This window comes from Bos javanicus, chromosome 25 (genome assembly GCF_032452875.1).
Source record: "Bos javanicus breed banteng chromosome 25, ARS-OSU_banteng_1.0, whole genome shotgun sequence".
NCBI lineage: Eukaryota > Metazoa > Chordata > Mammalia > Artiodactyla > Bovidae > Bos > Bos javanicus.
The window spans coordinates 37,319,114-37,342,609 of record NC_083892.1 but is presented as its reverse complement, the minus strand read 5'-3'; the positions used below and the strand labels follow the sequence as shown (position 1 = coordinate 37,342,609).

The following is a 23,496-nucleotide window of genomic DNA, read 5'->3' as shown; positions in this document are numbered from 1 at the left end:
CATAATTCCGTGTTGTCAGATCGTTTCTTGATTACCTGTCTTCTCCACCACACTGCTGCCTCCCCCGACTCCAGGGACATGGACTCTGTCTACCTTCTTCCTCGTTTTATCCCCGTTGAGCATGTGATAGGAGCATGCGTTGAATGTGCAGGTGAGGCCTCCAAGGGGAAGAGGGAAGAGCACTTAGGTGTTAGATACTCGTGAGTGGAATCCACTTTCCAAAGCTTTGTGACTCTGACAGTCAGCAAGCTCTGAGCTTTTTTTTTTTTGTAAATCTATGAAATGGACAGAATACTTAAGAGAGTCATGGTGAGGATTGAGAAAGAGTAAAAGGCACAGGGCACAGTGTTCGTGAAGCAAGCACTGTAAATAATAACGAAGCCGTAAATAATAGCGGAGGGACGTTGAGCATTTACCATAGGCAGTGTGGAAAGCTTTACGTGTACCAGCTCGTGTAGTCTGCACATGGTTACGTAAGGCAGGAGATAGCAGCCTCTTCGCAGGTGGGGCCACTGAGGCCCAGGAGGTCAGGTGCTTGTTCCAGGTTTATACTCGCCGAGTGGGGTCCGGGCTCTGCCCTGGTCGCTATCTGACTGCACGGTCTCTAGACCACAGTTTCATTTCCTAGTTTCCTTTTAACACCCGTGATGTTCATCTAACTCGTATCAACCTAACTGATAAGCTGGAGTTTTAGACTTTAGTGTGGTCAAGCTCCTCATCCTCCAGATGAAGAGATTCAGATCAAGTCTCCTTAGAGGGTGGCAAAGTCAGCCCCGACAGGCTCTGAAGTGAACGTTCTCCACAGCATCAGCTTTTCTAGGCTGAGCACTAAATGTTAGCATTTAGTTCTCTTGAAGTGGATTTCAGAAGCAGCAGTCAACTTATTTCAAACGATGTTATCATTAAAGCATCTGAAAGTTTTAAAAATTGCTAGCAGCTCTCCCAGAATGTCTCTTGAGATGATGGTGACATGTGAATTTACAGTGGAACTATCCGTACGTAGACCTTAACAGCGTTCTCTTTTCTTCCTGCGTGATTAGAATGTGACCTCCTCTCCTCAGTATTCCACATTCCTGGAACACATCATCCCTCGGTTCCTTACGTTTCTTCAAGATGGAGAAGTTCAGTTTCTTCAGGAGAAACCAGCCCAGGTAAGCTGTTCAGGAGAAGAATGTCCTGCTGCAGGGGCCCCAGCCCTTGTGAATGAAAACAACTCATACACCTAAGCTGCCCTTAGAAATGAGAGCGGTGTTGCCAGATAAGGGTCCCTTTGCCCAAGGCCATCGCCTCCTCAGGTAGCTGTCTTGGTTTTATTTCCTCGCGGCCATCTCTCTGACTGTTTAACCTCTCCACACGTGCTGGCCAGCGCGCATGCGTGGGCTGCGTGTTGTAAGTTCACCCGTGTGTACAAGTGGGGAGAGAATTTCACGACCCCCCGCATCCCTGGTGCCCAGCTCTAGCCTCACACTGTTTTCAGTTCCCGTAACTCTGCCCGGTTTTCTCTATACCCGCGCCTCCTCTTTGCACCTCCCATACACACTTTGACCTTGATCATTTTAAAACAGCCCCGTCGTCTTTTTTTTTTTCTATAAATGTTTCAGCTTGTATCTCTTGAAAAATTTTTAAAATTACCACAGCACCAGTAAAGTGAACTGCTGAATGAAACATTCTTGTGTGGTGACAGCTCAAGATGTCCCTCTGAGTTCTGTTCAAGTTCTTAGTTCTGTAGACAAAATCACGAAAGCCTGGCACAGCCTGCGATACGATCGGTGGTTCGGTCCGAGGTAACTGGAGAGCTCGTCCCAGGAGCTGGACTGAGATGATGCAGGGAGATGGCCAGTGAAGTTGCGTTGGTGTTCCGGTCTTTTTGTCTTAAATTCACACCCGCTGCCCTCGTGTCCTTCTCCTGGCAGCGGTGACGAGGTGTGAAAGAAAATTTGGCTTACTTGACTTGGTACACAGCTACGGAAATGCAGAAAATGCCAGTTTGTAGTACATGCCTTGGATTACGTTTAAATAATTTACGGGACTGTTTGTAAAATGGGCTCCATCTTGTAGCATGGTGGCTCCCAGTGCTGGGTGCAGGCGTGTGTGACGCTTGTGGGACGCAAAACACTATCTTGGAACTCTTGGAAGGGTTTCGTATTTATACCTTTGTTTCTCTTCAACAGCAACTGCGGAAGCTTGTTCTTGAAATAATTCATAGAATACCAACCAACGAGCATCTTCGTCCTCATACAAAAAATGTCTTGTCTGTGATGTTTCGCTTTTTAGAGGTAACTTTTGAGAATTCTTTTTAGCCACTTTGAAAGCTTTTAATGATTTTCTTACAGTAAAATCCTGTCTGTAAGCAACCGGTTTCTCTTTCAGTAAAATTTAGTTTCACAAATAGAAATTTTCTTAACTGCCTGTTTTCTCCCACTTTGCCAGCCAGATTACTAAGAAAGATTATTAAGTGAAGATCTTCTTGGGGTCACAGGGGCTTGACTCGACACGGTGGGTGGGGGCTGGCGGGCTCTGAGCTCGGGGGCTGGCCCTGCACCTCTGTGCTTGTGTGTCAGGCGCAGTAGGCGCACGGTCGTCATGAAGGGTTGCTCAGGTTCTTGGGTTAATCCACGGGGTGCCTGCTAAGCTAGCTTCTGGAATCGTTTTCTTGTTGCCCTCAGTCTTGACGTGTTCAGCATTCCGTCGCGCTTCTGGGCCCCTTGGGAAGGTGAGCTCGGGAGGGCGTCACGCTGATCTCAGGTCTCGGCTGTGTCGTGTGTTAGCTCTGCCACACCAGCCTCGTTCCTCTTGCCCTGAGCCTTAGCTGCCTCTGCTAGGATGTGGACGGCACCCCAACTCCCGTGATGTGTGTCGTGTTAGCACAGGGTCCAGTGCACGCGGGTGCTCAGCTATTACTCTTCTGGCAATCTTTGCAAGCAGTGAGACGTGTCTGTTGTTAAGGCCTTGGTTTGTAGTGTGACTTGCTGGTTACTCATCTGTTGACTCTGGCAGAACCTGCCGGTGGGGTACCTTCAGATGGTCCACCAGAGGCCGCGAACACGTCCTGTCTGGGTCAGCTGTGTTCTGTGGGTTTATCAGTTTTCTGCAAATCACATTTAAGTGGGTTGATGGAGGGTGTATATGCAAAAAATGCTGAGGAAATATTTAATCTTTTTAGTAAGATAAGATTTCAGTAATATAACTCTTCTAAATGCTTTTTTTTTTTTTAAGACGGAAAATGAAGAAAATGTTCTTATTTGTCTAAGAATCATTATTGAACTACACAAACAGTTCAGGCCGCCCATCACCCAGGAAGTAAGTGTTTGTTCTGATGGCATTTATGAAGTGTACTGACAGATTCCTTCTGCTGTGTGAATTTTTCACTCTGAGTTTCCTTTCTTCTTTTTCCCACCTTACGTGTCTGTCTGTTTTATAATTAATTCTACTGTGGATAACGTATCACATCCTGGTTGTTGCCCTTCACTTTATATGTATGTGTTTTCCCAATCATAAAGAATGTTTTGTAAAGTTGATTTGTAACGGGTATATAATAATCTTGTACAGTTTTGGATATTTAGGGCATTTCAAAGTTTTTATTTTATGACCGTAACCTAGTGTTTGTTTATAGTTTAAATTACTTTGTAGACTGAGTTTGTAGCAGTAGGACCCCCAGGTCACAGGTGTCACGTCCTGATGCCCCTGTGCTGGGTTGCCCCACTGGTGTGCAGAGGGCTTGCAGTGAGTCTCCCTGGCTCACTCCCTCCAGCTTGGGCTGTTGCTACTTTTTGAAAGACAAGAAGTGGCATTTATTATCATTTCATTCCTTTGCTCTCCCTGAATTAGAAAACTTGTTTTTGGTTTATCAGTCTTTGTCTCTTTTTCTTTTTTTGATCTGTGTGTTCACATTCATCGCCTATTTGTATCTTGAGTCTGGCATTTTTCTTGCCTATTTCATGAGATCTTATATTTGAAGACTTGATATTTTTCTTACTGTAAGCATTTTCTGAAAATGGTTACAGAAAATCTGTATTTGCATTACAAATATCTTTATATTGTGTTTTTTTTTTAGATTCATCATTTTTTGGATTTTGTGAAACAGATTTACAAGGAGCTTCCAAAAGTAGTGGTATGCTTTTTTTATATTATTTTGAATTTATCATTTATATTTATGCCTTCCTTATTCCAAAGGGTTGAAAGAATAATTGGAAGGGTGCTAATTTTACAATGAGGAATGTTTCGTTTAGTCAATATCTAGGTTGATAAATTGTTGCCGTTCAGTTGCTAAGTTATGTCCAACGCTTGTGGCCCCATGGACTGCAGCATGCCATGCCTGGCTCCCCCGTCCTTCACCATCTCCCAGATAGCGATAGATAAATTAGCCACTTCAAAAAAAGAGTCCTTTTAGTTTCATTGTTTACTGCATTTTTACATAAAGCAGTATATTCTTAAAGAAGTTTTGTGTTACAAAAAGGAAAACAAATTGTCCATAATTATCTTTTGACTTGTAAGCAACCATTGACATTGCTGTTTCGAGTTTCACTGTGTGCTTTGTAGAGATGGTTTGCACTCATAGTCTTGAAGCTTTTGGGGGAGTGGTGTATACTTGCGGCGCTTTTCTGTGTCATTAAAATTTTTCCGTATCTTGAAAGAACTGTTTCCGAGCAGGGCCACCCGTGTTAAAGTGTGTGGAGTGGAAGAGGGGCGCCCCTTGCTCCCCGTCCCCCGCCACTGCAAGGACTCGCTGTCACAGCAGGGAGCGTCCTCCAGGGCTCTCCCTTTGGCAGTCGTCGTTCTGAGCGACTGATAATTCTGCCGTATCCATGTATTCTGACCTTCTCCCTGGTTCCCACCAATAATACTGTAGTATAAGATCATTGTGCATAAATGTGTTTGTTTCAGAGTTTCTACTGTGAAGGTGTTTTTTAACCTTGAATTTTTAAAAAATTAACGGATGGTAGAATTCACTTTTTGTTTTCTGAGGATTTTAATCTGCCGCTGCTGTTGTCGTTCAGTCACTAAGTCATGTCTGACTCTCTGCGACCCCGTGGACTGTAGCCCACCAGGCTCCTCTCCTCTACTATCTCTTGGAGTTTGCTCAAATTCATGTCCATTGAGTTGGTGATGCCAGTAGTGTATAAAACTTAGATTGCCTTCCAAGTTATCAGATTATCATTGTGTCAGCTACTGTTTTCATCAAAGGAGCTATTTTTCATACGAAGCTGTCTTTTTTTTAACATGAAGCCCAAATTCCACTGAGAACTAAGGATGCCAGTGAGGTCCTTCCTGGCTTTTTAAAATGTCTCCTGGACTATGCTTCTGTTATTTAGAAGACTGGGAAGTTATTTCAGTAGGGACCAGCTCCTGGTTTCTTATCACTAGAGAGCTGCATCCTGCTTCATTGAGGTAGCAGTGTAACGTGGCACACCTTTCCTCTTCATCAGCCAGGAAACACTAGTAGAGAGGGCTGTGGGCAAGTCTGTTCTCTGTTGTCGGAGGTGGAGAATGTGCCGTGTTATCTTCATGGTCCTGAAGAAAGGGGCCTCCTAGTACTGTGGGGCTGATGTTGCATACGTGGGCAGGATATTGAGCGTCCCTGCCCCACGTCAGGCGTGTTTTATTAAGAGGAATGTTGTGTTTGACTTTAGGAAAAATGACTTCTCTTCTTTTTCTGTAGAACCGCTACTTTGAGAACCCTCAGGTGATCCCCGAGAACACCGTCCCTCCCCCAGAGATGGTCGGAATGATCACGACGATCGCTGTGAAGGTGAACCCCGAGCGTGAGGACAGCGAGACAAGAACAGTACGTGTCTCGGTTGTTCTGCTCCTAGCTTTGCTTTTATCCACATCTTCCCCCCCGGTGGAGGAAGCCCGAGGTCTTGACTTTTTAGACCCTAAGCTTTTTGGTTTTTCATAAAAATTAAACTCATGGAGGCATTTAAAATAAGCAAATAAATGTGTGTGCGCACAAGAGAGCCTCACTGATTGTGCTCTGCAGGTGTGCGCGTGAACTGTCGCTCACTACTGATGCAGACATTCAGAATCATGGTGGAATGAGAGCAGCTAACCCTGCAGGGGGCCCCGGCCTGTTCTTAGCTTCAACAGTAGTGAAGTCCCTTTAAACTACGTATAAACCTGTAGTTCAGTGCCTGCCCGTGTGGGCTCCAGGGACAGAAGTTCTAGAATGTTACAGCTCCACCACTTGCATTTTCTCACTGTAGGAAAGTTCATGAACCATGAGTTTTGTGAAGGTAACAGTGTTATTTTCTGCAGCTCATGTGTTAAATCTATAGCACTGGCCACATAGGGAACATGTATTGAATATGTACTATGATTGTGTTTTATGATTAAATCAAGACAATCATCTGTGTTTGTTCTACTGCGATGTTTTGCAGACTGTTTCAATATGAGCATAGGAAACTACATTTTAGTTTATAAGGAACAAAGCTGTCATTTCTTTGCTCTTCCTGAATTAGAAACTTTTTTCACTTCCCTTTTCCTATCCATTCATTTCCATTTGTGTTTTTGAGTCTGATATTTTCCTTACCTATTTGAGATTTTATGTATTGACGATTTTTTTCTTATATTTATTGTATTTTTCCTGTTTATAAGTACCTTTGAATAAAACTAGGTACGCACGTTACTGTTTTTCTTTTGAAAGTGAAGTGAAAGTGCAAGTCACTCAGTCATGTCTTACTCTTCATGACCTCATGGCCTATACAGTCCATGGGATTCTCAAGGCCAGAATACTGGAGTGGGTAGCCTTTCCCTTCTCCAGGGGATCTTCCCAACCCAGGGATCGAACCCACGTCTCCCACATTGCAGGCAGGTTGTTTACCAGCTGAGCCACAGGGGAAGCCCAAGAATACTGGCGTGGGTAGCCTGTCCCTTCTCCAGTAGATCTTCCTGACCCAGTAATTGAACTGGGGTTTCCTGCATTGCAGGCGGATTCTTTACCAACTGAACTACCGGGGAAGCCCATAACAGATTTAAAAAAAAATTTTTTTTTTAAATTTCTCCAGTGAGTTGAATCTCTTTTTGACACATTTTTCTTGAGGATTTTACTACAAGTGATGACGTTGTAAAATATAAAACCCTTTACATTGAATGATAATTCTTGTACTTTGTTTTTAAAATATTTTGCTGCTTTCACCACAGATAATTACAGAGATGAGTCAGTGTTTTCCCTTCCCTGTATTTCGACCGGGTGGTGCTCAGTGGTGGGACACTGATGGGGGCTATATTAGGTGGCAAGGTGGTGAACACAGTCCTCTGTATTCCTGTCTTCCAGCATTCCATCATTCCCAGAGGATCGCTTTCTTTGAAAGTGTTGGCAGAATTGCCCATCATTGTTGTGTTAATGTATCAGGTATGTGTATTTTCAGTAGCTTCCGGGGTTTAAGGCTTCTCATTTTACAACACTTTACACACCTGCTTTTCTGTGGCAAATAGATGTATATGTTACGTGTGTGCCGAGTAATGAATCTCACAGTGTCTTTGCTATGCCAAATTAGTTCGCTATAAGCAGAGTGAAAAAGCATGAGAATCTGATGTGTTTGCTTTTAGCTCTACAAACTGAATATCCACAATGTCGTTGCGGAGTTTGTGCCCCTGATCATGAATACCATTGCAATTCAGGTATCTGCACAAGCCAGGTGAGATTTCTCGCCAGTGACGTAGCCGACCTCCATAGCTCTTTAATCCAAGCGGCACTACACTTGTCGTCATTTGTGAAACAGGAAACTTAGATAAAATTTTGGTTTAACTTGTATGTATTTGTGGCTTTCTGAACTTAAATTTTGATGATGATAGTAATGGTTTTTTTGATTCCTTGTTTTGGAAAGATGATGTGCCCCCTCTGTCCTTGGTGTCATGTAAATTTGAAACTATCGTTAGGGCTTCCTGTCCTGATTTCAGCTCTGAGATGCTCCTGGCCGCCTCGCCGTCAAGCCTGTTTTCTTGCTGCTCCTCTTTGCATGAGGGCTAGGAGGCCCTTTTACGCCATTACCCTTAATCACTGACTGGGCCAGACCCCCGAAGCCTCTCAGCAAAGCGTTTTCTCCGACTTCATGGCGTTCCTCCTCAGACCCTTAGCACTTGTCTCCTTGACCTGTGGCCTGTCTGGCTCTTAGTCACTCAAGGGCAGGATCTAAGGGTGGATCCGCTCTGAGAAGCCCTGTGGCACAGGTCTTTCATTGTTCAAATAGGTGCCTTCCTTGGGGAGCAGGCAGGTCGGTCTCCCATTGACTGTTGGGGTTCAGGTTATGGGTGCTGCCCAAGGGCCTGGCAAAACTGCCTGCTTTATGTCTTTAAGGCCTCTTTATGTTACTCAGAACTGCATAAAAGTGTGGGCATATTAACGGTTGCTGCTGTGTAGAAATCAACCTTTTGGGCTTGGTAATTACTGCAGGTGATACCATATCACCGAAAGAGCTGAGAGCTAATGTTGTCAATTTTATCACTTCTCACTTAGGCAACATAAACTTTACAACAAGGAGCTGTATGCTGATTTCATTGCTGCTCAAATTAAAACGTTGTCATTTTTAGCTTACATCATCAGAATTTACCAGGTAAGTTCACTGACCTCTGTTTTAAATCAGGTTTACTGAGATATAATTTACAAGGAGTAAAATTCACCTTTTGTGGCTGTACAGTTTGCTGAATCAACAGATACATACCTAACCACCAACCAGTACATCAAAATACAGAACATTTCCATCTTCCAAAAACTTCCTCTTACACGTAGCCAGTCTCGTCCTCCCGCCCCCTGTCCCTGGCAAACACTGGTTTGTCTTCTGTCCCCATAGTTTTTTGACTTTTGCAGAATGTCAAAGAGATGACATTTTTATATTAGTAAAAAAAATCTGAAGTAGATGCCCTTTGCTCTTTTGGTCAGCTTGAGTTATCGTGAATAACTTCCTGAGACTCTTCAGAAGGCAGACGTGACTTGAACTCATTCTGAGCTGATTAAAGGTGTCATTTGTGACTCACGTCGATGGGATGACTGAGTGAAGAATTTTGTTTTTTAACTTGGATGTTTATTTCTCCCTCCTTCCCTGTAATAGGGACATTGTTGAAAGTTGGAAAGACGCAGAAAATAAAAAGGGCCTCCATGATCCCATTGAACTCCTCCTGTGTCGCCGCCTCTCCCAGCAGGGTGGCAGCACGCAGACTGACCAGACAAGGCAAATGCTTGATTGTTAGGCTTGTTATTTCTTTTTTTTTTTTTTTTTAGGCTTGTTATTTCTGAGGGTCCTCTGAGCCAAATTTAGTCCTAACTGAAATTTTTTTTGTTTAAAAATTTATGAAACTTGGATTTTTCTCAACAGCCGCCCATCAGTGTAACTACGTTGCTTTCCTCTCCCTGGTGCAGGAGTTGGTGACTAAGTACTCTCAGCAGATGGTCAAAGGAATGTTACAGCTGCTTTCAAATTGTCCGGCGGAGACCGCGCACCTCCGGAAGGAGCTGCTGATCGCCGCCAAGCACATCCTCACCACGGAGCTGAGAAACCGTACGTCCGCCCGGCCTCTGCCTGCCTGGCTGCCTGCAAGCGAGCAAGGGCTGGGCCATCAGCCTGCCCAGGGTTTCTGGCTCCGTTGATCTTTCCCTGGTTTATTGCTGCTCTGGCTTTGTTTTCTCTTCTGGGTCTGTGTCTGCCTTCTTCCCTCCCCTCTTTCCCTCTCCGCCTCGTTCCTCTCTCTGACTGCCTCTCTGTTTCACCTGCCACCAGGGTTCTTGCTTTATCTCATCAACAATTTCATAATTAATGTGACAATCTTCTTAGCCCAGTTTACCGTCTGAGTAGCTCTCAGTGTGTCTCTGCCTTCTGACTGCCTATCTTTTGACACTGCAAATATCCATTTGCTTTTTCTGACTCAGAGCCAGCGAGCTTTAAAAGGTGAGAGGAAGACCGTGTTTTCTTTCTCCATGCTATGAAACGATGAACAGTTTACATGGAATGTCTTAAAATCTGTTTGCTGAAGTGACTAAGTCGCGTCTCAAGTGACTGACTTTCGGTTTTCCTGCCAACTGAGGAATAACGACTTTGGAGGTGGGGTGGGGAGCGGGAGGTTTGTCCTTGCTGAAGTGCTGGCAGATTAGAAATCTTTCTCGTGTGTGTTTGGTCACGTCCGATCCAGCAGGCAGGGTGGATCTTTCCCTGGCACTCTTTTGGGGCCGTGAAGCTTGGTTTCAGTCTTGTTAACTCTACAAAGAACAACAGGTTTCCGAGACACTACTCTCCGAAGTTAAGTTAGATGTTAGACTGGTTGAATTCAGCTCTTAGAGGCTGCTGCTTTTTTTCCTTGCAAACACGATTTCGGATATTTATTTTGAAGCCCATTGTTAGTTTACATAGAGAAGTATCCTTCTTTCTCCATGATGACCAACCTTAAGATCTTTAAGAAGGACAACTTCAGGGCAGTGGATAAGGGGGCATTTAGGGACTACCGCCCCCTTGGGTGGTTGGTTCCGGCTTTCAAGGACCCTGGACTGACCTGAGTGAAGCACTGGGGCAGGTTCCCCGCCAAGGACATGAGGCGCGTGGTTTCTCTCTGACACTGATGTGTGTGAGGCGCGTGGCCCAGCAAAGCCAGCATCTCAGACTGAAGCACCGTGCGTGCCCTCCTCCTCCTCGCTTTCCCAAATCTGGGTGGCTCGTTGGTGCAGAGCAGCTCCTGGGAAAGTACTGTTAAGGGACTTGCTGGCCACCTGGCTTGTTTGGTGATGGAGGCAATGGATGTTTGTGTTCCAGAGTTCATTCCTTGCATGGACAAGCTGTTTGACGAATCCATTCTGATTGGCTCAGGATACACTGCTCGGGAGACTCTCAGGTATGATGGTAAAGCCAGCGCTGCGGCCGGGGATCCAGCACTGTGTCAGGAGCGTCTCCATGAGCGTGGGCTGTGGGCCTTTCCTCTCCTGTTGGATTGAGAATTGCAGGAAGTTTCAGAAACGCCTTGGTTTGCCTTATGTGCCTTGGCTGAATCAGAGTCGCTGTCTTGATTTACACTGTAGGTAGAACTATTTCACTAGTGTTAAGTGTTTTTGTTTTGTAGATAGGAAATGTGTCACATGACCTGTAAGTTACCAGTTGACAGGCTGTTTGTATTTGAGCAGCAGAGCCCATTCAGGGCAGGGCCCAGCTGTAGGTGGTTCTGCTCAGGTTAACCAGGTGTGACGGTATAAACGTGGAGGTGCATTTATGTGCATGAAGGTGACCATCTTTTTCAACTTAGAAAGTAAAGATTTAAGCACTAAGACAAGAGTGGACCCTTTTAATCCTATAGCTGGGAGGAGGTAACGGGGAATCCAAGACCGTGTGCAGTGTGCCCAGACCAGCCGTCCCGCCGCTGGGGTCCTTGGGGGCGGTGGAGGTGGAGGCCTGCAGATCTGGCCAGGAGACGCCGAGATGCACTAGCGGAGGTCTCTGCCCGCAGGCCCCTCGCCTACAGCACGCTGGCCGACCTTGTGCACCACGTCCGCCAGCACCTGCCCCTCAGCGACCTCTCCCTCGCCGTCCAGCTGTTCGCCAAGAACATCGACGACGAGTCCCTGCCTAGCAGCATCCAGACCATGTCCTGCAAGCTCCTGCTAAACCTGGTGGACTGCATCCGCTCCAAAAGCGAGCAGGAGAGCGGCAACGGGCGGGACGTGCTGATGCGGATGCTGGAGGTGCGGTGCCCTGCACCCCCACCCAACACGCGCCTTCACCCCCGCCTGGCGCTGTGTGCTCACCTGAGCGCTTTACCAGCAGTTCACAGGCCACCTGGTTGCCAAGCTGGGGCCTGGGTGTTTAGACTTCCCTGGGTGCAAGGCCCCGCTCCCTCATCAACTAGGCCAGGGTCCTGGGGCGAGATGCTGGACCCTCTCTGCTGGCCTGCTCATCCCCTGCCCAGGACAGCCATGGGCCGCCTCCTAGGACTGTCAGGGCTGAGGGAGGCAACCATGGGCGCGCTCAGCACTCTGCTGGCGGGCAGTCTGGCGCAGTGTTTCCTGCGACGCTGTGTAGCCCAGCGCTCCCTTGTCCATGAACGTTTCTAGGGAGGTGTCCAATGCTGGGGCAGGGGTGGGCTGTGTGGATCATGGGGAGGTCCCAGGGCATCGGGCCGGTCACCCCCCGCTTCTCCCCTGGGGAAGTTCCTCTAGTAACTCGGGAGGGGAAACGGTGATTCCAGCAGGTGGCTTCAGAGAGTGTGTTCTGTCCTCTGGATGGGTGCTGGGCCTGGTGAAGAGGGTGACTTGGGCCTGCCTCCCACTTTGCGTTCCTGACAGGTGTTTGTTCTCAAGTTCCACACCATCGCGCGGTACCAGCTCTCTGCCATCTTTAAGAAGTGCAAGCCTCAGTCTGAGCTCGGGGCCGTGGAGGCGGCCCTGCCTGGGGTGCCCGCAGCCCCAGCAGCCCCAGGCCCAGCCCCTTCCCCAGCCCCCGTCCCCACCCCTGCCCCGCCACCACCCCCGCCACCCACCCCCGCCACCCCTGTAACCCCGGCCCCCGTGCCACCCTTTGAGAAGCAAGGCGAGAAGGACAAGGAGGACAAGCAGACGTTCCAGGTCACGGACTGCCGGAGTCTGGTCAAAACCCTGGTCTGCGGCGTCAAGACCATCACGTGGGGCATAACGTCGTGTAAAGCTCCTGGTGGTAATCCCGCTCCTGAGTCGCTTAGACCGTGTTCTTCCCAGGGTGGGTGTTGCTCCCAGTAACTTACTGTGCCCTCTCTCTTCCAGAAGCTCAGTTCATTCCCAACAAGCAGTTACAGCCCAAAGAGACTCAGATTTACATCAAGCTTGTCAAGTACGCAATGCAGGCTTTAGATATCTATCAGGTAAGGCAGCGGCCTCAGGCCAGGTTCCTCCTAGAATTCAGGTGCTAGTGACAGAAGGGGTCTCACAAGCCTGTCACCGTTCAGGTGGTCTGCAGTATCGATGTTCCCGGGTTGAGTTTGTGCTGTAGCACAGGGTTGCGTTGATAGTGAGAATGCTCATGTTGGTGTATTTTGAGAGGCAGATGGTATAAAGGGAATGCAGTAGAAATGAGATTTAATTTTACTGAATTTTTTGCTGCTAACAAAGGTTTTTGGGTTTGTGGGTTTTTTTGCAAATTTTAGATGAGAATAAAGAATTTAGAAGATGGGGTGGGCAGTAGACATTTGATTTCTAATTCTCTTACTTGCGCCCCGCTGGTCTGGTTATGTAATGGAATACGTTCAGAGACTTGGTTTTGATTCCCGTGTGGTTTTCCCCCTGTGCAAGGTTCAGATAGCAGGAAATGGACAGACATACATCCGAGTAGCAAACTGCCAAACCGTGAGGATGAAGGAAGAGAAGGAGGTGCTGGAGCACTTTGCCGGTGTCTTCACAATGATGAACCCGCTGACATTTAAAGAAATCTTTCAAACTACAGTCCCTTATATGGTGGAAAGAATCTCAAAAAATTACGCTCTTCAGGTATGACACTCCTTTCTTACGTTCTTTCAACATGTGTCGAATACTTGGTATTCCTTTTATTTCTAAGTAACGTGCCTAAGGATAGTGATTGTAGAGCAAAATTTATAGAGAACTGTTCATTTCAGTCGCTCAGTTGTGTCCGATTCTTTGAGACTCCATGGACTGCAGCACACGAAGCTTCCCTGCCCCACACCAGCTCCCCGAGCTTGTGCAAACACATGTCCAGTGAATCAGTGATGCCATCCAACCGACTCATCCTCTGTCATCCCCGTCTCCTCCTGCCTTCAGTCTTTCCCGGCGTCAGGGTCTTTTCCAATGAGTCAGTTCTTGTCATCAGGTGGTCAAAGTATTGGAGTTCCAGCATCAGTCCTTCAAGGAATATTCAGGGCTGATTTCTTTAGGATTGACTGGTTTGATCTCCTTGCAGTCCAAGGAACTCTCAGGAGTCTTCTCCAACACAGTTCAAAAGCATCAGTTCTTCGGCGCTCATCTTTATGGTCCATAAAGAAAACTGTTAGGCCACAGTAAGAAAAAGAAACGTTTTCAAAAGCTCAGGGTATTTTGGACCAGTTCCTTTCATAGTAGAAGTTAAGTGTGTGTTAGACGTAGGCTCTTGGTACTTGACAGTGAGGATGAAACGACAGATTTGAGTTCTTAAAGTGAACTGTTCCAGCAACACTCAATAAATCGATTTTGATGGTTTTTTTTTTTTTTCTTTTGGTGGATAATTCATGTCTGGGAGTGTCTGATACAGATTTGATTTTGTGATTTTGAAACGTTGATTGCTTTTTCTTGGAGCCGCTTTGTGGACGGGGTGATTTCTGTCACGTGCGTCTCTCGTTCTGACAGATTGTCGCCAATTCCTTTCTGGCAAACCCTACTACCTCTGCTCTGTTTGCTACGATCCTGGTGGAGTACCTCCTGGACCGCCTGCCGGAGATGGGCTCCAACGTCGAGCTCTCCAACCTGTATCTCAAGCTGTTCAAGTTGGTCTTCGGCTCTGTCTCGCTCTTCGCAGCTGAAAATGAACAAATGCTGAAGGTAGAGTCAGGCCCAGCCCGCGCGTTGTGTTGGGGTTTTTTTTTGTTGTCGTTGTTTCTCAATACTTCATCTTGAGCAGAAACCGGAGTGGCTCTTTATATTTTCAAACACAATAATATTAAATGAATAAATGTGTACAACCAGTTGGAGCCAAGTGTGGAAAACACTGCAGTTTTAAAGCAGAGCTGTTCCTGGTTGCCTGCTGACCCAGGATGAACACGTGAGCACTCTCACTCGCAGGGCTTGTCAGTAGTCTCGGCACCACTGATTCTTCATTTTTTAAGTCATTTCTTACATGAACCACACAAGTAGGGTAGGAGCACATCATGTTCTTTAAAAAAAAAAAAAAAATCGGGTGACACCAAAGAATAGAAGAGGAAGGAACATCTGACCTCTCAGAGCCGACGAGAAGCAGTTGGCTGTTGAGCAGCTCCCATCACATCCCCTTCTTTCCCGGGTGCTGTGTCTGTGTTCGTACCTTCTTGCGTTTGGTGCACAGACGCCCTGTTTCAGGCCTGTTTGCTCATTCCCCTCTGAATCAAGGACTGCAGCCAGCTTGTGTCCCTGTATGAAGGCCGTCCAGGAGGGGTGTGTTTGCTGACGCACTCCTCCACGCGACTGACCCTGTTCGTGTCGTGGTGTCTCATCAGTTACTTGATTCCAGCAAATGGCAGAAGCCAGTGCATGCTTATGGCAGCCACTGAAGGCAGCGCGTGGAACAAAAAACCTTATCAAAATTCTCTTCTCCTGACCGCAGGATATTTTAGTTTCTAGAATGCTGAGTAGTATCAGTTCTGTCTGAAGAGAGATGCTTTCCTGTAGGGAGAAGGTTATGATGTAAAGGAGACCCGTTTTCTGCTGAAGTACGTGTGGCGTAAAGCACCAGTAGCCTGTGCTTGTGTGACACAGTTTCCTCCTCGTCTTCAGTTACGTAGTAATCAGTTACCAACAACCTTGACGTTACTTTTGAGTTAGTATAAAAAGACAAACTTTCAGAAAGATGTAAAATATTTGTGTTCTTTGTTCACATAACTTAACATCTTCAAATAATTCAATTTTTGCCAACCTCGGGGACAACTGTATAAACCAGCAACCAACAAAAAAGAATAAAACCTAACAGACAAGTCTAATGATGAGGCATCTGAATGTTGTTTGAGAGATGTTCAAAGAATAATTTGATAGAATGCTTTGTCTTGAGACTAATAGGGATGATTTATCTATAAAAGAAATGCCATATACGGTTATAAATGGCTCTGCGGATAGTTTGCAGTTCACTTTAAATGCGCCTGCAGTAAAACTCACATCAAACTTAACCTGTTGCGTGTCAAGACTAGGATTTGAAGTATAAGATAAAAAGCTAACCTGTTTTAAGCTATTCATTAAACTTTTAAGTTAATGCTTTTTTGAAGTAAATAAATACGAACAGATTTTTTGATCAAGTTTTCTAAAACGTTCCGATCTCGAACGTCTTCTGAGGCTCTTCCCAACTTGTCGTGTGTAGTACGTGATTGGTAGTGAAGTTTCCGTGCCTCTGGGTTGCTTTTTGTATTTCCATAGTTATTAGGAGACCGGCTTCTTTCGTCTCGTTTGATTATTTGTTCTTAGAAGGGGGAGGAACTGTTCACAAGAACTGCAGAGCCAACAGGCCCTTCAGGTCCTGCTACAGAGTGTCTGTGCAGCATCGCTCGCCTACGTATTAGTGGTACGATAGGAACCTAGTAAATGCTTCTTTCACAGTCAAACTGGGTGGAAAGCTACTTGTATTTTAAGAGAAATTAATTTGAGTCAAATAAAAGTTGGAAAGGTTCTGTTTGGTTTTTCTTTTTGGAAAATTCATCAAGATGACCTTCCCTTCCTCCCTTTGTGCAGTGAACCCTCCTCCCTTTGGAGCCTGTTAACCTGCTTTTTCTCCGTCCCACAGCCTCACCTGCACAAGATTGTCAACAGCTCGATGGAGCTCGCCCAGACGGCCAAAGAGCCCTACAACTATTTCCTGCTGCTGCGGGCCTTGTTCCGCTCCATTGGGGGCGGGAGCCATGATCTCCTGTATCAGGAATTCCTGCCTCTCCTACCCAACCTCCTGCAAGGTCAGAGCAGTGATCCCGGTCGCTGTTGAGTCTTGTGTGCACGCGTGGGTTTTGGCTAACCTTGTTTGCTGGTGTTCCTCCTCTGTACCCGGTCATGGCGAGGGGACGTGTGTGCGTGTGTGTGTCTGTCCCTGTGTCTTGAGCTTTAAAGGGGTACATCTCCCTGCTCAGAACTGACTGGGAGTGGGAAGGTCTTCGTTGACCCCAGTTAGGACGTTTTTGTAGCATTTGCGAAGCAGTTTTAGAGACTAGTAAGGTCAGGGATCTCTAGACTGAAAGAGAACAAGAAGGCAAAAAAACAAGTGATAAAGCCGATATAAGCCCTGCTGCTGCTAAGTTGCTTCAGTCGTGTCCGACTCTGTGCGACCCCACAGACGGCAGCCCACCAGGCTCCCCCGTCCCTGGGATTCTCCAGGCAAGAACGCTGGAGTGGGTTGCCATTTCCTTCTCCAGATATAAACCCTATATATAATATATAAAAATATGTAAAAATATGTGTTTTTATTTAGTTGCTAAGGTGCATAGACAGGATTCTTTGATTTCTGTGCATTAAGGATGCTTTCAAGGCTTACAGCCGAAGGGCATCTTGAGTCCAATGAATGTTCACAGGTATGAACTGAGTGGACACACTGTCCTCGGAATGTTTTTTGTGTTTGTTTGGAAAGGGTGAGCTCTTGGCAAGGGATTGAATCTTCTTCTGTATTTTCTTTATAAATCCTTCTGAGAGAAGCCATTTATAGCATAATGTGCCCAGAAGGTACCTGGGGGATCCTTGAGCACGTTAAAGGCAGTGTTAGTCGCTCAGTTGTGTCTGACTTTGTGTGACCCCATGGGATGTAGCCCACCAGGCTCTTCTGTCCTTGGGATTCTCCAGGCGAGAATACTGGAGTGGGTTGCCATGCCTTCCTCCACGTTGAAGGTAACGTGGCCCTAAGTCCCCCGGCAGGTGCTTAAGGCCCGTAGGCGGGCTGTGTTGTCTGGTTTTGACCCTGACTCCAGGCCTCCCCAGCCTGCGCCCTCTGCTCTGATCGGTCTCACGGCCCCGCCTGCAGGCTTCCCAGCCTCCCTTCTCTGCCCACCTATTTTGTTCAAGCACACCCACTCCTGGGAGCTGGGCCTGGCCCCTCTCCTTGTCTCCCTTCTCCTTTGGGTTCTGAGTCTGGTGCGACTGCTGTGTGTTGCCTTGGCCCGCGGTCCCTCTTTAGACTCAGCTGCCTGGGATGCACCTTGTTTGGGGGGCACTGTTCCCTGCTTTTCTCTTCCCAGCTGTCTCTCAGGTTCTGTGGGCAGGTCCACATCTGACGTTTTTCAGGAGCGGGGCTCAATAAATACTTTGTTACCCTTGTGAAGAGTGTATGGGGCCGTGAGTTTATAAGAAGGAAGCTCCTCTCATTTACAAAATCGAGTGGATTTTTTTTTTTAATTTATTTTAAAGTATAAACATCAGCCGTGGTTTAGTGGAAACCTGAAATGACATGCAAGCTTGTAAGCCTCAGACTTGAGATGAACACGTCACATTGGAGTCTGTTTCTTTCTAGATTGGGCTTATTCACTGGAGAACATGATGTTAAATACCTTGTGTAGCATTAATTCGGAGAAGGCAATGGCACCCCACTCCAGTACTCTTGCCTGGAAAATCCCAGGGACGGAGGAGCCTAGTAGGCTGCAGTCCATGGGGTCGCACAGAGTCGGACACGACTGCAGCGACTTAGCATCAGCAGCAGCATTAATTAGTCCTTAATGTTAGTTCAGTCCACATTAAATAATACTCATCACAGCCTAAACTGATTACATGCAGCCTGCTGTTGCCATACGGTAGATGGAAGAGGCCTCGGGTGCAGTTACAGGATAGGAGCAGCAAACGTAACTCTAAGGCGTAATTCTGTCTTGAGGCGGATGTTTACAGAAAGAGTGGCCTGTTATTCTCGGCGTTACCTGGGTGCACCTGGGCAGTACTGTCCCCCACAGACAGGGCTCAACGTGCTGACGTCCCCACGCAGGGCTCAACATGCTGCAGAGTGGCCTGCACAAGCAGCATATGAAGGACCTGTTCGTGGAGCTGTGTCTCACGGTGCCCGTGCGGCTGAGCTCGCTCCTGCCCTACCTGCCCATGCTCATGGACCCCCTGGTGTCGGCACTCAACGGCTCTCAGACGTTGGTCAGCCAAGGCCTGCGGACGCTGGAGCTGTGCGTAGACAACCTGCAGCCCGACTTCCTGTACGACCACATCCAGCCGGTGCGCGCCGAGCTCATGCAGGTGAGTGCGCGTCCCTGTGCCGCCGGCAGAGGGCGCCGCGGGCCCCGGGACCCACCTCCTTCCCGGGGACGCCATGGGTTCCGTTTCAGAGGCAAGCTCGTTGCCCTGCACTCGCGCTCTGCTGCGCTACCAATGGAGCCTTCGCCTGGCTGCGTGAGGCTTCTGGCCTACGAAGTGATGTGGAGAAACTCCACGAGTGTCGAGCAGATACTTGTTTTGCAGCATCGCTCCCCTTTCGGAGGGCTCTCACAGTGTCGCGTTCTCATGAGGTTGATGGCTTGGGAAGGCAGGTGTTAACCTGGATCCCGCTGTTTCCAGGGAGATGCACTCTCTTTCTGGAGGTTCCCGAATTACACAGTGCAGAGGTACACCCTTGTTGTAGAGAGAGAGCTGTCTGGCCGCCCCCAGAGGAAACAGAAAAGAAAGGCGGGTTGAACCCGTGTTAGGTCTTGTGGTCATTAGAGCTCTGTGTCGGGTGTGGGGTTGTCCCCTCGTGTTTTGCTAATGGTGACGGTTTGTACTGTGGTTGGTGAATGTTAGAGGTCAGGGCTGACTTGTTGCTTGCTCACCCACCCCTTTAGCAGAGAGTGTTTGGCCCCAGATCGGGGTCTGATTGCCAGCTTCTGTGATGGGCACGCAGTCGCTCCTGAGATGCAGGATCTCTGGACAGTGGACAGGAGACAGTGACCTGCACGCGTGTCTCAGGCTCCATCTAGAAAGGAGAAGATGGCCGAGAGGCTGGGTGGGAGCTGCCAAGGCCATCATGTGGAGGCCTGGCCAGAGGGCAGGACTTTGGTTTTGGAAGGCTGACCGTGGGCCCGACCTGAGCCACTGCGTGGAGGGAGGAGGCAGGGCTGGGCTCGGGGCCTCCTGCCCTTCAGTGAGCAGAACAGGCTGAGGGAGAGACCGCTCAGGGCCCCTGCTTGCTTCCTGCCTGCCGGACTGCTGGCAGAGGCCAGCAGTCAGCCCGCCGAGTCCCTGTGCGAGACTGGACCCCCCATTCCCAGGCTGCCTCCTCCCGGGGAGGCGAGCAGATGCCCCTCTCCCGCAGTGCTCAGGCTTCGAGTGGGCCAACAGGAACATAAGAGAAACTGGAATTTTGCGTACAGAAGAGTTCAAAGATTTTATATTGATGATCGCTAGACACTAATACCTGGCCTTGTTACAGAGGATGTGTCAGAAAATAGATTTAAATAGTGAGCTGTGGCCGTTTTCAGGATTTATGAAGATGTCAGTGAAAAAGTTGGGAAAATCGCAGTTTTTTGAAAGTCAAGGGCCTCTCTGTTCTTTATATTAACCGTGAGTACGAGGTACCCAGTAACTCGTTTCTCTTATAATGCCGGTCCCTTTACAATCCCAGTGTTCCCTCTTCACCATCCTTTCTCAGATTTGAAATGTAGAAGGAAATTTGGGTATCATGTTTATAAGTTATAAAACCTAATAGCAGTAAAAACCTGAGGACACTCCATCTAATCCAGGATCAAGGGCTTTACCGGCAGACGTGTTTTCCTGGCTGCTCCCTCAGCCCGTGTGCGTATCCATCCAAGCAGTGTGTTGTTCCGTTCTCTTGCCTTTGAGCTCTACGCTGTTGACGACTCGCTACCATTTGTGCTTCAGGAGCATGGAAGAACATTTACGTGTGTGTTTTCTGTAAAGGCATTCAGTTTCTGGGAAGGACACACACAGGACTAACACGGGTCCTGCAGGCAGAGAGCTGTGTCTGGGGACTGAGGAGAGGGGCGTCTTCGTCGCGTCTCCCCCAGAGCTTTTGAGTGGGGCGTCTTCGCCACGTCTTGCCCGGAGCTTTTGGGGAGGGGCGTCTTCGCCGCGTCTTACCCAGAGCTTTTGGGGAGGGGCGTCTTCGCCGCGTCTCCCCCAGAGCTTTTGGGGAGGGGCGTCTTCGCCGCGTCTCCCCCAGAGCTTTTGGGGAGGGGCGTCTTCGCCGCGTCTCCCCCAGAGCTTTGGGGAGGGGCGTCTTCGCCGCGTCTCCCCCAGAGCTTTGGGGAGGGGCGTCTTCGCCGCGTCTCCCCCAGAGCTTTTGAGTGGGGCGTCTTCGCCACGTCTTCCCCAGAGCTTTTGGGGAGGGGCGTCTTCGCCGCGTCTCCCCCAGAGCTTTGGGGAGGGGCGTCTTCGCCGCGTCTCCCCCAGAGCTTTTGAGTGGGGAGTCTTCGCCGAGTCTTCCCCCAGACCCAGAGCTTTTGAGTGGGGCGTCTTTGCCGCATCTTCCCCAGAGCTTTTGGGGAGGGGCGTCTTTGCCGCGTCTTCCCCAGAGCTTTTGGGGAGAGGCGTCTTCCCCAGAGCTTTTGAGTGGGGTGTCTTCGCCGCGTCTTCTCCAGAGCTTTTGGGGAGGGGCGTCTTCGCCGGGTCTTCCCCCAGAGCTTTTGAGTGGGGCGTCTTCGCCCCGTCTTCCCCAGAGCTTTTGAGTGGGGCGTCTTCGCCCCGTCTTCCCCAGAGCTTTTGAGTGGGGTGTCTTCGCCACGTTTTCCCCAGAGCCTTTGGGGGGGGGCGTCTTCGCCACGTCTTCCCCAGAGCCTTTTGCGGGGGGGGGGCGTCTTCGCCGCGTCGTCCACAGAGCTTTTGGGTGGGGCGGGGGCTGTGGGCGCGGGCTCGGAGGCTGACAGGCGCGCGCTGCCTTGCAGGCTCTGTGGCGCACCCTGCGCAACCCCGCGGACAGCATCTCGCACGTGGCCTACCGCGTCCTCGGGAAGTTCGGCGGCAGCAACAGGAAGATGCTCAAGGAGTCCCAGAAGCTGCTCTACGTTGTGACCGAAGTTCAGGGCCCCAGCGTCACCGTGGAGTTTTCTGACTGTAAAGCGTCCCTTCAGCTCCCGATGGAGAAGGTAACTGCGCCCGTCTCTGGGAGCGTCTTAAAAAAGAAACTGCAGGTTCCCCTTTAAGACGTTTAATTTCTGTTCAGAAACATGCAGATAGAACCAGTCCCTTTGGGGCGGGAGTTTCTTAACCCAAAGAGCAACAAGGCTTGCTGGGGCCCAGCTTGGCTGGTGAGGGTTTCCATGACGCCAGGAGGCCAGTGGGGGGCGCTGCCCCCGAGGACCTGCGCCTGGGCAGGGCCATCCTTCCAGAGGGGCTGGGGTGCTGCCTCGCCCGCCTCACCCTTGCCCTTTGTTTGCTCTGATGCCCAGCAGGTGTCTCATCAAGGGTGACGTAGAACCAGGCTGATCGTAGAACCAGGCTGATCATGTCCCTGTCTCACCGCCCCGCCCGCCCCGCCCCGCCCCAAGCTCCTACTTTACTCCCGGCTCCCTCCAGGGGCGGCTCTGTCAAAACCAGGAGACGGTGCCCAGCGTATTGCATCACTCAGCTGCTTCTGCCTGACCCTTACTGAGATCTGGCCCCCTCACCTCACTGACCCCTCTGGCCCTCCCACACTCAAGGTCGTACTTATTACTGTCCCTGTGGTCGCATCTGACTTTCCCCTTTTTATTATAAAACCCGCCTTTGCTGCCTGCATTGCCGCTTTTGATACCTGATCATTTCAGGCTACTTTACCCAGAGCATTTTGGGGAGGGGTTTTACCGCCCTTTGGTGTGTGTCCAAGTGACGGCCGCTTCAGTGAGCCGCACGCCAGCCGGACGCTGAGCTCTCTGCAGGCCTGGGCCTGGCTGTGCCCTGTGGCCAGGACCATTCAGCCTTGCCTGAGCGCGGGCTCACCTCGCCCTGTCCTGTGTATTAGAACTCTGCTGTCCGTGTGGGAAGTAGACACAGCAGGAGTGCCTGTGATTTTTTTTTTTTTTGAGCCAGACATTGCTGACCGTTTGTGAGGAAGGGTGCCCTCTGGGTAGCATCTCCCTGGAGCTGTTTCTGGGGTCTTCTCTGTGTCCACCTGTCCCCCACCCAGCCTCTCCCCCCACCTTCTCAAGCACACACATTGTCGCTCCCCTCCCCCAGCCCTGCCCCACAGACATATTGCCCTTTTTAATCTCAGCTCCTCATCGCAATCCTTATCGAAGTGCTTGCCAAATAAACACTAGTTTCCTTGTGAGAAAATACAACTACAATTCTGTCTTTACCTTGAAAATGACCATAGTGACCACTCTGTGAATCCAGCCAGTTCGCACATCTTAGGTAATTTCCTTAAGTTAGGATTCTGTTTGCTTTAGCCCTGTCTGTGTCGGGTTGGCATTAGAATGCAAACTATGACTTTCACTTGACCTCTGCATAGACTGAGCAGAGCAAGAAGATCCCTTTAGAAGTAGTTTTTCCCCCAAGCAGCTAAAGCAGGGAAGAAACCAGATAGTGAAGACAGGCTTCCCTGGTCCTTCCAGGGATCCGATGCTGCTCCTGGGACCCTTCACAGAGGGTGGCACGCGGGGCCCTGGCAGGAGCCGGCAGGGAAGGGCCAGGCCCAGTGCCGCGGGTTTACATGACACGAGTTGCTTTTGGCATACCTTTTGGCATACCGAAGACAGTCCTTTCTTGGGTGGGGAGGGGACGGTGATCGGCTTGGAAGTTATGTTGCTCCTCTAAGATAACACAGTTCCCCCTCCAGTCTCTGCAGAGAGGGGTGAGGTAGGGAGAGGCCAGCCTACGTCTGGAGCACGTGGGCCCCATCCCATCAGCCCCTCCCTGGCTCCTCACACTGCGTCTGGAGGAGATTTCAGTACAGATTGAGTGAAGTCGCCCAGTCGTGTCCGACTCTTTGTGACCCCGTGGACTGTAGC

At 49.0% G+C, this 23,496-nt stretch overlaps 1 protein-coding gene across 9 annotated transcripts in view; it reads left to right on the top strand.

Moving 5' to 3' along the window:
• TRRAP (transformation/transcription domain associated protein) overlaps positions 1–23,496 on the top strand; it is a 90,640-nt gene that overhangs the window by 6,502 nt on the left and 60,642 nt on the right. For 6 of the 9 annotated variants that reach the window (XM_061402161.1, XM_061402163.1, XM_061402156.1 and 3 more), the window contains exons 4-21: positions 1,041–1,151; positions 2,172–2,276; positions 3,217–3,300; positions 4,055–4,111; positions 5,660–5,785; positions 7,274–7,351; positions 7,549–7,637; positions 8,456–8,552; positions 9,356–9,494; positions 10,737–10,815; positions 11,422–11,656; positions 12,257–12,623; positions 12,710–12,807; positions 13,235–13,429; positions 14,279–14,470; positions 16,392–16,557; positions 18,558–18,814; positions 21,454–21,654. In XM_061402161.1, coding sequence (XP_061258145.1) covers positions 1,041–1,151; positions 2,172–2,276; positions 3,217–3,300; positions 4,055–4,111; positions 5,660–5,785; positions 7,274–7,351; positions 7,549–7,637; positions 8,456–8,552; positions 9,356–9,494; positions 10,737–10,815; positions 11,422–11,656; positions 12,257–12,623; positions 12,710–12,807; positions 13,235–13,429; positions 14,279–14,470; positions 16,392–16,557; positions 18,558–18,814; positions 21,454–21,654 — 2,676 coding nt within the window. The remainder of the gene's footprint in view (positions 1–1,040; positions 1,152–2,171; positions 2,277–3,216; positions 3,301–4,054; positions 4,112–5,659; positions 5,786–7,273; positions 7,352–7,548; positions 7,638–8,455; positions 8,553–9,355; positions 9,495–10,736; positions 10,816–11,421; positions 11,657–12,256; positions 12,624–12,709; positions 12,808–13,234; positions 13,430–14,278; positions 14,471–16,391; positions 16,558–18,557; positions 18,815–21,453; positions 21,655–23,496) is intronic. The other 3 variants (XM_061402162.1, XM_061402160.1, XM_061402159.1) reach the window with 2 other exon arrangements.